Source organism: Eurosta solidaginis, chromosome 3, assembly GCF_040869045.1.
Source record: "Eurosta solidaginis isolate ZX-2024a chromosome 3, ASM4086904v1, whole genome shotgun sequence".
NCBI lineage: Eukaryota > Metazoa > Arthropoda > Insecta > Diptera > Tephritidae > Eurosta > Eurosta solidaginis.
The window spans coordinates 199,411,872-199,426,671 of record NC_090321.1 but is presented as its reverse complement, the minus strand read 5'-3'; the positions used below and the strand labels follow the sequence as shown (position 1 = coordinate 199,426,671).

The window sequence follows — 14,800 nt, the reverse complement described above, 5'->3', positions numbered from 1 at the left end:
ATACATAAAAAAAAAAATAAATAAATAAATGTAAGGCGCGATAACCTCCGAAGAGATCTAAGGCCGAGCTTCTCTTCCAATTTGCGTCATGCTCCTCTTGATTTTCCCTACAAATTGGCCGGACGGGACCTACATGTTTTATGCCGACTCCGAGCGGCATCTGCAAGGCAGATGAGTTTTCACTGAGAGCTTTTCATGGCAGAAATACACCCGGAGCGTTTGCCAAACACTGCCGAAGGGCGACCCCGCTTAGAAAAATGTTCTTCTAATTTAAAAGCCTTTCTAAAAATTTGATGTTGCTTTGCCCGGGTTGCGAACCCAGGGCATACGGTGTGGTAGGCGGAGCACGCTACCATCACACCCCGGTGGCCGCCATAATTTATACATGCTAAATGATAATCTTAAGTTTGCACCTTCTTAGTGATGAGATCTGGTATGAGGTAATTGATGTAGCACTTGCTATTTTCTTGAATAATGGCTGTGTAAAAGTGTATACTTCTTGTTTAATTCACGCAGTTGGAGTAGCAGGACTTTTACCTGAGATAAGTTCACTTGCGGTATAAGTTTTTATCAACTTACCTGCAAAAAAGTACGCCCTTCATCGCGAAACATTCGAAATGGATAGTCGGTATCGATGGGATTTCGTAGATCTGACCACCCGTTGATGGTAAGAAATTGCGCACTAGTCACGGCACACACGGGTGTGTGAATATCTGAAAAAGGGAAAGATATGAATATTAAAGAAATGTAAGTGAAACCGAACATTACATACACAGCTGTGCACTTGAAATGCTGTTGTTGTTTGCTTTGTGTGGTTAATAGTGTTATAGGGCTGCGTTATGCGACGTTTTGGGAAAATTGGGCGTGGTCTTTAACCGATTTTGAAATCTTTACTCTGCCAAATTTCAATGTCAAATCTTTAACGTCTTGTAATTTACGGCTTGCTAAACATCCAAATTTTCTTCTTCTAAATATGGGTGTTGCCGCACCCATATTTCAACATTTTATGGAATTTATGTTTTGCGTCAAATTTCGTTAGTTTAGCGGTATTCTTTTTGAATTATCTAATTTTTTAAATTTTTCTAAATTTTTGATATCGCTCATTTCAATACCAATTTATTCTTGGTGCAGATAAACCTGTATACCGAATTTGGTGAAGATATCTCAATATTTGCTCAATTTATTCGTGTTAACGGACGGACAGACGGACGGACGGACATGGCTCAATCAAATTTTTTTTCTATCTGTGAGTTAAGCTGGCTCGGGGTCAGGTGTAATAAAACACAAGAAGTTCTTGTATAACCGATATATTTCGATTACCTTCGGTAATCGTCCTCAGGGTAACTATTAACAATAAAAAACAACATGAAAATTATAATGAAACAATATATCACAAATAACAATAATTTTTCTTTAAAAAACTAATTACATACATTTATTTCACTTTTACACTGTATGACGTGGAGTATTATACTGTTTATTTTTTGTCAACAAGTGTCTGTATGACTGTGCAGTATCAATATCTGTTTTGTAGTTAATTCGTTTGTTTGAAGGTGTGTTAACGATACGTAACATTTCTAATGTGTACCTCTTCTTCCATTCCATTCTCTTCTTTCTCAATAACTGAAGCGTCGTCGAAGTTCGGACTGTGATAACTGCTGGCACAGTGGGCCATGAGAGCTGTTTTATGGTTGTTAGTAGAATTACATTATTTATAATCAGATTTGTGTTGTGACAGTCGAGTTTTTAATTTTGCTTTGGCTGTGCCCACATAAATCTTATTGCACGATTCTTTATCATTACCTTTGCAAGGAATTTTATATACAACATTGCTTTTTTCGGTGTTCGGTATTTTTGATTTTGTTTTATTGAAAATATGTTTTAGAGTGTTTATTGGTTTATGGGCAATTTTTGTTTCTTCGCTATTATAGCAATCTGATTTGGCAAGTCGCTCTGATAAACCAGGTACGTAAACAACAGATTTCAATATTTTTGGGGTTTTTGGTATAAGATCTCGGTTTGTTGATCGCGTTCTTCTTATTAAACTTTTTAAAGTATTCTCTGGAAAATCATTCTCTCTTAATATTAATTTAATTTCTTCTATAATTTCTTTGTGGTAAGTGTCGTCCGATATTTGTAGCATTCGTCTTATACAGCCCGTTGCTGTATTGATAATCATCGTCTTTGGGTGTTTGGAGTTAAAATTGATGATGCGTCCTGATGATATTGATTTCTTATACCACTTCAATTTAGTTTTATTGCCTTCTCTTATTACAAGTGAGTCCAGGTAGGGTAATTTTCCATCTTCTTCGAATTCCGTAGTAAATTTTATATGTCGATCAAAGGAGTTTAATACGTCAAGTGTGTTTTGTACCTCGGTTTTTTTACTATCGCAAAAATGTCATCAACATATTTTGCTACAGATCTTGGCTTTTGTATTAGCTTTTCAATGCTATTTTCCAACAACTTTTCCATTAATATGTCTGCTATGATAGGTGAGGTCGGTGATCTCATTGGTAATCCTTGGAGTGAGTATATATCTTTAAAATATCAATTTTCCTCAATGCAGGACTTTACTATTTCCATAAACAAATTTTTTTTCGATACTGATGATTTTGATATATGGTAGTCTATATCTATCTCGATTCCTTTATAGCTGTGCAACAAACCGTTATCCAATCAAAATTATAATACCCTGGGAACAAGTACAGCTGGGTATAAAAACGCGTGAGTACCATTTGGACGTCTAGAAAACTAAATCTTTAAGTTAACTAGAGCTCTCAAATTAAACCACAATAGAGGTAACTGTGCCAGAAACCAACAATTTCAGGCCTTTGGAGAAGAGCTTGGGTGGCTTCCGATTGGCAACAACGAATACCGACAAGTTATTCTTTTACTATCCGAATGGCCCCCACTTTGCTGGAAGGATCAGATGGAAAACGATTTACACTCCCTTGGTGTGACCAATTAGCGCCAGTAGGCAGTGCGAATAAGCGACTTAAGTAAGTAAGTATTATCGTTGAATTATTTCTTTGTTATCGGTTTTTATTGCCGAGTTATCGTCTTCTTAAAGGTTTATTATCGAGTCGTCGATAACGTGCCAATTACAAATTGGAAACATTTCGATAAATCGGTGAAAAGCTGAAAACTTTTAGATGAAAAATTGATAGTTTTTCTATAAATAATCTATAGCTTTTCGATTAAAAATCAATAATTTTTCGATAAAATACTTATAATTTTCCGATAATATATCGAGGTTTTTTTGATAATAAATTGATAACTCTTTGGCAAGAAATCGATAACAAATCAATAACTTTTAAGTAAAAAATAGACAACTTTAACGGTTTTCGTTTTGTTAACGATATTAGAGAAAATTTGCAAAGTTTACAAATGGCGATGGTTACTAGGCCATGCTTCTGAATTTCACTACTCAGCTGATCAGCTATCTTCTCGGGAGCTGAGTATTGAACACGAATATCCAAGATTCATGCTTCATACTGGTGTAAAGGCAGATGCCTTTAACCACCCAGCCATATGAATGCCCCGCTGCTCGCTTTGAAATTGGTCTCTAAGAATTGCCTTTTTTTGCTATTCCTTTTTTATTCACTATTTAGGTACATACACTCTGTATGTTTTGGTTTAGAGGTCCTCATATCCGCGCTCAACTTTCAGCTTCATGCGATCAATATCTCGAAAGCTGATTGAGCTAATACCATATTTTGACTGTCAGTTCGAAAACGCCCTACCTCAGAATATTAAAAAAACGCCTGATCTAAGTAAATTTATTCAATTTAATCACAAGTAGGGCATATTTGAAAACAAATCGGGGAATGAAATTGTGAGGTAGGTCGTTATTAAAACGAATTCTGAAATAGGTCGTTTTTTAAAAGTTTGCTGAGATAAGGCGTTTTTGCACTGGCGGCCAAACTAGGCTAATAACCCATTCAACCGCCGAAATGATATATGTACATATGTATCGACTATAAATTTATATATTTGGCTTGACTTACCAGGAAAACTGATTTCTCTGCTGGGATAAATTATTTGGCCTCGTAGTGGCAGAAATACAAATGGAATTTTCTCGGATGTCGAACCACTCACAAATGGCGAAAGGGCACATTCTGTAAAGAGAAATTGAAAACAAATGGAATTATATTAATTTCACAGGACAAAAAAAAGCAATTTTTTTTTACAACGGATTGACCAAGATATTTATCATAAAAAATATCATTTCCGTCAAACATACTTAAAGTCCAGGTAGGCTTAGTTATTTTTTGTTTGTACATAAAAATTAAGGTGTAAAAAGGTATTTTTCGTTAAGTCGTAAAAAATTTGTACGAGATACAACTTGAGTGTTTTAGAAAATATTGCTTTCTTTACAAAGCGTACCCTCACTAGGGTAGGCACCTTGTCGTTAGGGCTTAGCCGAACTCCATAGCGCCCGACTATGAGGCGGTGCTATTTAGGACTGACATCTACGCTGCTTCACCTCATAGGAGGGCGGCGGGATGTCGGTAACCAAGAACTGCCAACCCCCTAATCCAGTGTGTTATGCGGACCGTGCCTATTGGACGATTTGCAGCTAGGGGATAAATTCGGCTGTATTTGAACGGAGCCTTCCCGATACCGGGCCACCTCGGGAAGTATTGATGGCCTTATCACAGTAAGGGGCGCTATTGTGGCGGACGGTTCTTTGCCCCTATATAATAATGGACCGCTTGTCGGTCAGGTGGTCGTATGACAAAGATGAACGACTCATTACCTAATTGTAATAAGGACGATAATAAAAGGAGGACTGAGTCGCAAGCCAAGGACGACAAATATGCATTAAGCGATGCGTCGGACTTGGGGCGCGAGAGTAGTGCTGATTCAATGAGCTTCGTGTTGGAAAAGCACACAAATGAAAACGGAGGAGAAGAGTGGAGAAGGGTACGGAGCAGAGGGAGTAAAAGAACTCCCTCGCAGTACCGTGCAGCATTAAGTATTGTCCAATGCCTGGGAGTAGTGATCGATCCAACAGAAGTGGAGATCCAGCGCTTGGAATGGGCACACCAGGCCGTAGATGTAGGTTGAAGGCAGTTCAAAAGGTTGGATGCGAGAAACCTTCGTTTCTGCAACCCGTACGAGGAGGAAGAAGCGTCGAATGGCAGAAAGAAGAGGCAACGTTCAGTGGAAGGCGACTACCCTGCTTTCAGTAGGCAGAAAGGACCCAGTCCCAGAGCCGCAAGGCTGGGCAGGCGAAGGCGAGAGGTGCACATGATCGCCCAAGCGGGAAAAGCGTGGGTTCAAGCGCGGGGGTGTAAAGTGTCGAAGATTATGTGTAGGTTTTACAACCTTAGACTAACTAAGTTGCTTCTATCAAAAAAAAAAAAGAGAGGACTGTAGACTCATGGCGGGTATTCTGACTGGACACTGCCTTCTGGCGTCACATGCCTTTAAGTTAGGCTTGGTCGGTGATAGCAGATGTAGGAAGTGCGGGTTGGAGGAGGAAACGATCGAGCCCGTTCTGTGCTCGTGCCCAGCGCTTGCCAGGCCAAGACTCCAGATATTAGGAGTGATATAGCTGTCAGATCTAGAAGCAGCAAGTGGCTTAAGTCCTAGGAAGCTTCTAGTATTTGCCAAGAGGACGGAGTTATTTTTATCAAATAGGTCGTGGTTTTTGATAGGGTTTTTCAGTTTGGTCGTTAAAACAAACTTCTGGTAACACTACGGAATTATTCAGTCTATGTGAGACCTAATATTTCATACTTACACTTCGAATCTTCGCGATTCATCCTTGCTTACTTTTTCCATCTCAGGAGTGAAAATATCGAATAAAACAATTAGAAACATGTTGCATCAACATGCAGCATGCTCCTTACGCCTTTGACAAAACGTGAATAATTGGTGGAAGGAGAGATTTTGGAATTTCCAAGTGTTGGAATGAAATCTGAAGCATTTTATGAGGATCCATATTTCTAAGAAAATAAAGCTTAAGCTCTTCAGGGCAGAAGGGTAGCTTGCGACCAGTTTAACCTTTGAAAGTAAATGTGTTAACACTATGGACTCATTCAGTCTTTATGAGTTCCACACAGCTAGTTCAACCCTACCCATGAAATCCATACGCTTAGTTATTTTTTTATAAATATATACGTATATACATATATTGTTTTCTAATAAAATATCATTTACTTTGTTATATTACACATATAACATGCACATTTATAATTATCTTACTGCGATATTGCAACATGGTGGTGGGGCATCTTCACACTTTCTTCTAGACACCACCTTAAAGTTTGTTTACTATTTTAGTTATCTGTTTTGTTTTTATTGTAAGTAGTCAACCGGCAGTGAAAGTTACTTCAACTGCCATATTGAATTTGTCAAGTCAGCTTATAAAGTAGCCAATTGCTTTTGTAAATACATTTATAGTAATGAGCATACGAACACATATATATGTATGTACCTATAGTTATATATATGAATATTCAGATCATTTGAAGTACGTTTTTAACCGGATAACGACGCTTCTTTAACTAAGTAGCAAATGACTTTCTTTAAATGACTGCGCGCGCTTTTTCTGTAGCCCCGCATCAATTGTGCTAATCATTTTCATAGAATGAAAGTGATACTGCCTTAACTTCTATGGAATACGACCCAGATAGAGTATATTTCATACAATAGCTGTCAACTAATTAAATGTTTTCCGAATTCAATGGGTTTTGCCAGCGATTGTATAAATATGTTTGTGTAAGCGGATTTATTAAGACTATTACCGCCGCGGTCAAAAATTCGACCAAGCCAATATATATGATAAATGATATCCAAATTTGAACTTGTATAGAGATTTGTAAATGAGCCCTTCGATGCACACAACGATTAACTCCATAAAACAGAAAGTAGAGAAATGCGATGAAATAATATGCATTGTTTTTTAAAATTGCCTTGATAATATAAATTTACATAAATATTGTATAATGCATAAATAAAGATGTAGCTTTCATCTAAAAGTATTTAAATTAATAAGATTAATAGGAAAGACTTGCCAAAAAACTATCGTCAGGAATCTTACCTTTTTTATGTGACTGGTGGTGTTAATCGAATTGGCAAGTGAAAAAGTAACAAATTTAAATTCAGTGTTTAAATTTTTAAGTTTCATCTCACAGAAAAAATTAAGTATTAGATATTTTTATAACAAATTTTTCCTGAAAATTAATATTAACTGTTCTGTTATAATATATTATTATTTGTGATTAATTCGTCAGCAGTATAAATGACGTCTACTTCATCAGTTGTATGTAAGGACTCGTTATTTCGATTTGTTTGCAAGTTTTTAAAGTAATCATGTTTAACAGGAGGAATGGATTTCAACAGATCCATCATATCGCCCCTTTTTCCCGTTACAGATCTACCTATAGGTTATAATAAGGGCTGATTTACATCTTTCAAACTTAGTGGTCTACCTGCCACAAATTTCCTTGTTTTTATGGCGTACAATTCTGAATCTTCATTATAGTCATATTCGAATTGTATAACGTGTGGTTTGGATCTTTCTAACTCTACCCAGCGCATTTTAAGAAAATTCACTGAGAACCCATTAGGAGTTTTACATACATATATACCGTTATCATTTAGCGTTTCCTAGTGAATTGAAGTTGCGTTATTGAAAATATTTCCAATATAGAATGGAGTTAATCAAAGTGGCTTCTGAGATAAATTATTTATTATTCAGTGGCCAAAAATTTGTTGTCGTTTTGTGGTGCTAACCTTTATCGATTGAGAAAGTTTTTACAAATATAAAAAGTTATCACTATACGAAGTGCTTTTACGCTAGTCGATTTGTGCAGTGAACGGCTAAAATATGATACATATAAAAATTTCAGTTTATTTTAGATGGGCAACGACTTCTTTTCCATGTAGTTCCAATCCACGTTTCCCATTAGTAGGCGTTTTAAGCGACGTTTCGTGTTTGATGTATGCAGCCATTTATACAAAATGTGGAACCTACGCGCTGAAGATACGTATATCTCGAAATCGGACATTTTTTATTAAAATACACGGTCAAAAATTTTAGTTTATTTTTAAAACGAAGAAACAGTTTACTACTGGGCTTAAAAGCAGTTTGAAAAAAAATATTTGATCATATATGTGGATCAAAAATTTAAGATTTAAACCAAAATTTTCAACGGTGTAGGCTAAACCATGCGGGCAGGTTAAAACAAAAACCCTTTTCGTTAAAAGTTTGATGTAACCAATAAACCCATTGGTACCAAATTATCTACACTGATGTAGCTGCAGGAGTTTGAAATATGTCTGATACCGAAATTTGAGTTTGTATGGGAGGTGCGACTCCCATTTCTCCAATGAAATATTGGCAACATTGCCACTTTTGAGTAATGTGACTTAGTCGGTTCACGAGATATTTGATATGGAAAGAAAAATGTGTATGGGGTGTATCATACCCTCTTTTCCAATTCTTTTCTCTTTTCTATACTGATATAATATCTATGTTGGGCATCTGTCTGGTAAGTATCATTAGCCTGCTATTAATACTGTAAGAGATATTTGATTTCATACATTGGTATGTATATTACCTCTAAACACCAAAAATTCCCCCTTTATGCTGAAGTATTCTATTTCTTACTGTTACAACAAATGCCGCTTACCACTGGTGGGGGGAAGCAGGTGTATTAAAATAACGTTTGCTTGGTTTGAGAGTTCAAAAAATTCTGATTTATTTACAAAAATATCTTACTTTATATACACATGTGTGTGTGTGTGAATGTCTTATCCTTGTTTGAATAGGTCGCTCAATCGCTAAAATATAGTTTCTAATAGTGGACTGTATTTAAAAATCTGTTAACTACTATTATCTTGTAAATGAGAAAACCTGTTCAAGATTGCTTGAACACCTACAAATTGGTGCATACTTCATCCAAATCGGGCAAAAGTTGCGTTCAAAAGAGGAGTTGCGAAAATTTGCGTGTGGCGTATTTATATGTAGATAGATATCTGTAGATAAGATGTTTAAAAAATGTATTACACAGTTTTTGCGTGATTATGCTTAATTTTTATTATAGAAATACTTGTTTACAATTTTTTAATTTGATGTTCATTCGGGTCATGTAACGTGCGATCTATTTAGTTCACACGGTGCATTCTTATTCATTTTAGCCAGCCTATCCCGCTACGACTTTTATGATAAAAAATTAAATAAGTGTTTTTTTTCGCCAGTAAACAAATTTGTTACAAATGCATTTGGTACGATATCGACAACCTATCTCGGGTGCCGTTTTGAAGTCGACCAACAGCTGAGATTTTATACATTTTGACGTGAGATGGGGCGTTTACGCAAACTGTCTCCCCTTATAAACATCAGCATTATCTCAAAATGGCGATTGTTGTTGTTGTAGGTGCTCGCACTCTACCCCCATGCTGGGTGACACCTGGTAAAATTACGCATGCGAATTCGAGCGGCGACCCTTCTACTCTCAGCTTCCATTGCTACCTCTTTTCCTGTTTCATTCACGACCACGTTTCTCATGGGTCAGGGCCTAGTCTGTACCCCAAGATCGACCACACGTGCCTGATGTCTCCTTTTATCAAATATGTGGGATTTAGAGATGGCAACTGGATAAAACCCGTAGCTTCGAGTGTTATTCGTGCTCACTAAGCCGTTCCTTATTCGTATATATTTTTTTGCAAATGTCAAGTTTTACGTGCAGAATATAATAAATTATCTACGCGAAATTTCACTCGAATTGAATAATGCTTAGAACTGCCACGTTGCATTTTACATTTTTTTAAATTATATACATTAAGGGTGTACCAGTTTATAAAAAATGATACTCGTAAGTTTTTTAATGATATCTTACGTTAAAAATCAGAGAATTAGACTATGAAGGTAAATATTGTTTTGGGTGTGAGATCGCGAAGATATATGCCTTCAAAAAACAGGAGAACGCTATTTTTGTAATATTCAAAAAATCTCCAGTATTTTATATGGAACTTCAAAAATGATTTTTGCTTAACATTCCGCCATAATATGTTTTCCAATCAGACCAACAGTTCATGCTATATTTCTAGACGTATGCGAGATCTAGAACACAATTCAGAATCGCATCGTGATTTGTTGTAAAATACATCAACAAAGTATAATTACAGGGATGCACCTTAACGTTAAGCTAATCGTTTATCAAAAAATTTCCACCGTTTCCGTTGAAACACTTCGAAATATTATCGATAAAGAAATTATCAAGATAAATTGTATCTCGTTTTTAACCGAAACGAAAAGCTTTCGTTTACGTTAAAAACGTTAACAAAAACGTGATACTTTATGTTTGAATTGTGCTGGCAATGCTATAGCCATGGTGAAGCCGTGAGGTGGTAACAACGAGGGCACATACACACACAAACTCCATGTAATTTGTTTGTGTAATTCGTTGGTGGTAATGTCAAAAATACTCTGAGAAATGTTTGTACTGTCAAAATTCATGAGAAAAGTTGCAATCAGCTTGGCGAATGCTTTCACCTTTAATGACTCCGCCATCAATCAGCTTTGCCAGCATAGTTTTAAATTAATAATCAACATAAACGATTTGATTTCGTTTTGATATGGCAGTAAACGAAACGAAATCATTTCGCTAATTTGACGTTTTTAACGTTAATAAACGAAACGAAATGACTTTGTTTCGTTTATTAACGTTAATTATCGTAACGAAATGATATCGGTTCGTTGGTTAAGCATGCCTGTATAATTATTTCAGGCATGCTTAACGAACGAAACGATATCATTTCGTTACGATAATCAACGATAATAAACGAAACGAAGTCACTTTAATTAACGTTAATTTGACGTTCTTAACGTTAATAAACGAAACGAAATGACTTCGTTTCGTTTATTAGCGTTGATTATCGTAACGAAATGATATCGTTTCGTTCGTTAAGCATGCCTGAATTATTTGGACTTTATTTTGGGAGGATAGCAAAGTTCAATCTTTTCACATCGAATTGATTTGAACCATTTTCGAGTCAGTCCAGAAATAGCACAGTTCTTGCAATTTAAGTAAAGTTATATCGCTTCATATCGAAACTGTACAGCATATGCAATCAAAAAATTTACATCATAAACATCAACTTTTTTCTATACATATTTCATACGGCCACCGTGGTGTGATGGTAGCGTGCTCCACCTACCACACCGTATGCCCTGGGTTCGCACCCCGGACAAAGCAACATCAAAAATTTTAGAAATAAGGTTTTTAAATTAGAAGAAAATTTTTCTAAGCGGGGTCACCCCTCGGCAGTGTTTGGCAAACGCTCCGGGTGTACTTCTGCCATGAAAAGCTCTCAGTGAAAACTCATCTGCCTTGCAGATGCCGTTCGGAGTCGGCATAAAACATGTAGGTCCCGTTCGGCCAATTTGTAGGGAAAATCAAGAGGAGCACGACGCAAATTGGAAGAGAAGCTCGGCCTTAGATCTCTTCGGAGGTTATCGCGCCTTACATTTATTTTTATTTATTTCATACAAGAGCTCACCAAGGAAAATATGCTATAGTGATTCGATCCATTTAGTTCCGACAAAAGTCTAATGGGATACAAAAATATACCCGCTCACCTAATTCCATTAGGATATCTTAAAAACTGATGGGCAAGTTTGCGTTCTCACAGACAGATGAACTTGGCTTAATCAACTCAAATCTTCATTCTGATTATTTCCTTATACTTATCTGTGGAGCTATCTATAGTGTTAACTATTTTGTACTCTTTACTTTAATTTTTAAAATAATTTTTAATTGAGTTTTCGTGTTAACTTAAAATTTTTGTATAATTTCAAAAAATTAAAATCCTAATTAGTTGGAAAATATTTAAACTCAAAAATAAATAACATAATATTTTTAAAAAATAATATAAATATTTGGCTTATTACCAAATATATTGGCGATTCTACCAACGGACCTAAATTTTTTTATAAGTCTATATATGAACAATTACTGAATGTGACGCTTTAGTATCGCAAAGCTATTGACCAATAAAATACCGCAAATAAAAGTGCAACTAAGTGACGTGCTATCAAAGAAAATTTGTTTTAGTTACCTGAACCAAATTCAGAAGACAATATTTAATTGGATGTACATATATATTACGTCTGATGGGTCAAGTAAAAACACCATCATCACAATACATCAGTGCTATGACAAAAACCCTCGCCACTAACAAAGCTCTAACAAACAAATGTGTGATTTGTAAATTAATATACTAAAAAGTAAAATAAATCAGATTTAATATCTATAAGAATTATTCAATGCAAAACTCAATGAATTTAAATTAAACTACCACTTAATTTTAATAAAAGAGACCAAGAAATTGTGTACCTAAACGAAAATCGTGTTTATTAATAACAAAACTAAGAAGCTTAAAATAATTTTAAAGAACCGCTGACCCATTGACATTATATTTTCACGTCCTATCTGATATTTAAATCAATATTGAAGAACTGAAAGAATATGCGAAAATGTTTGAATTAGATTAACGCACATCATTTGCTGTCGTATATATTAAACTTAAAATTCATTAAGATAATACCGCTAATTCCTCCCTACAATTCATTCATATATCGAAGTATTTTAATACTCAACGAAACATCGTCATTTTGTATACCATTTGTTGGAATCACTCGTAACCTTTAACGTCCTCTTCACTAATTACAAAGCCATTGCATAACAAAGCCATTGCATTGACAGCAACAACGATGTATTTAATTGTCATCACGTCAAAAAAACGCAATTGATTCACTTAAAATCTTTGCAATCATCAATCAACTACTTATTAATTTTAATATTTTTTTTTATTAAATTTAATTTTATGTAAGTATAATTTTTATTTTAATATTAAATTTAAAATTTTCAATTATAATTCAAATTAAAATTTTAAACCCTTTAAATTTTCAATTTATTTTAAGACTATTTTTATATCTTAAAAATTTTAATATAAGTTATTTAAATTTAGTTATTTTTTATATAAAATTAAATATTGTATTTAAATTGTTAACTCCCTTTCCAAAAAAATTCTTAAATATTTTCAAATTTTTCATTTAAATTTTTTTTTTTTTTCATATGGTTCTACGTTCACCAATACGAACCCGTAATTTTACAAATTCGGAAAATCAAAACAACAACTATACAAATAACACAATGACTCAGAATACAACTCAAAATTCTAACATTAATAAAACACAAAACAACATCTCTAATATAACACGAGATACTTCAACACAAAATAACTTTACAAATGTTTCTTCTACTAAATCTATTAAATTACAACAATTTTGGCAAGAATCTCCCAATGCCTGGTTTTTATTTGTTGAAGGACAATTTGAAATTAATAATATCACTGATGATAATTTAAAATTGCAAAATGTTCTAATTACGCTTCAACGAGATACTATTTCTAAAATTTTTGACATCATTAACCCTCCTCCTCTTTTCAATAAATATGATACAATCAAAAAAATTTTATGTGAAAGTTTTTCTCTTAGCGAAGAAAAACGATTAGAAGAATTATTTTCAAAAACTGAACTTGGTGATCGTTCACCATCTGAATTATTCAGATTTATGAAATCACTTATAGGTACTGAGAATTACTTTTCAAATTATGGATTCGTACATTGCCACAAGAAATACAAATCCATTTAACTTCTAGTAACAATAAAAATAAAGATGAAGCAATTATTTTAGCTGACAAACTTTTTGATTTAATCAACAAACCTCATTCTTCTATATCTCCTATAGTTTCGAGTATAAATAATAATATTTTAGAACAATGCGTTAAAAATTTAACTGAATTAACTACGGCTATTTATCAAAATTTAAATAAAATTTCTAATGATATTAATCAATTACAAATCCGTTCAAGATCTAAAGATAGAAATAGACCTAGATCTCGAAATTTTTCAAGATCAAGAAATTTTTTAAACAATCGTAATTTTACTTCACAAACAAATATTTGTTGGTATCACAAAAATTTTAAGAATAACGTTCTTAAATGTATACCCCCATGCAATTTTAATCAAAATCACAATTCAAATTCCGAACAAAATTTAAACTGAAACGATCCATTATGACGGTGACGGATAATGGAACTATTATTAAACCTACTCGTCGCCTATTCATATTTGATAAATTCAATAAACTTAATTTTCTTATCGACACCGGCGCAGTTGTATCAGTTATTCCTTTTTCTAAATTTAAAATTTATAAAAGAAATTCGTTTCTTACTTTGACTGCAGCAAACGGTTCTTCAATTTAAACTTTCGGTACAAAACTACTTAAAATTGATTTAGGTTTAAGAAGAGATTTTGAATTTCCATTCATTATTGCGAATATTGATACACCAATTTTAGGAGCAAACTTTTTAGAAAAATTCGGAATTATTGTCAATATTAAAAATAAAGAAATAATGGATTCTACTAAAAAATTAAATTAGCTGGATCTTCTGGATTTTCTGATATTTTCTCACTCAAAATTCCTATTGTCGAAAATAAGTTTTCAAAATTACTTAATGAATTTCCATCTATTACCTGTGAACCAGATTATACTAAAAAAGTTAAACACCATACGGTTCACAGGATAGAAACAAAAGGTATTTTACCATTTTCGAAACCCAGACGTCTTGATCCAATCAAACTTAAAATTGCTAAAACTGAATTTGAATTTTTAGTTAAAACTGGTATATGCAGACCCTCAAATTCTCCTATTGCATCTCCACTTCATCTCGTTCCTAAAAAAGAACCAAATGATTGGAGACCTTGCGGAGACTA

The 14,800-nt window shown here is 34.2% G+C and overlaps 1 protein-coding gene across 8 annotated transcripts in view; it reads right to left on the bottom strand.

The window, feature by feature from the left end:
• The window catches only part of sha (shavenoid), a 224,125-nt gene that overhangs the window by 20,907 nt on the left and 188,418 nt on the right, over nt 1–14,800 (bottom strand). For 7 of the 8 annotated variants that reach the window (XM_067774601.1, XM_067774602.1, XM_067774605.1 and 4 more), the window contains exons 8-9: nt 4,011–4,121; nt 580–713 (exon numbers count right to left, since the gene is read on the bottom strand). In XM_067774601.1, coding sequence (XP_067630702.1) covers nt 580–713; nt 4,011–4,121 — 245 coding nt within the window. Of the gene's footprint in view, nt 1–579; nt 714–772; nt 849–4,010; nt 4,122–14,800 lie in introns of those variants that run through there. The other variant, XM_067774609.1, reaches the window with a different exon arrangement.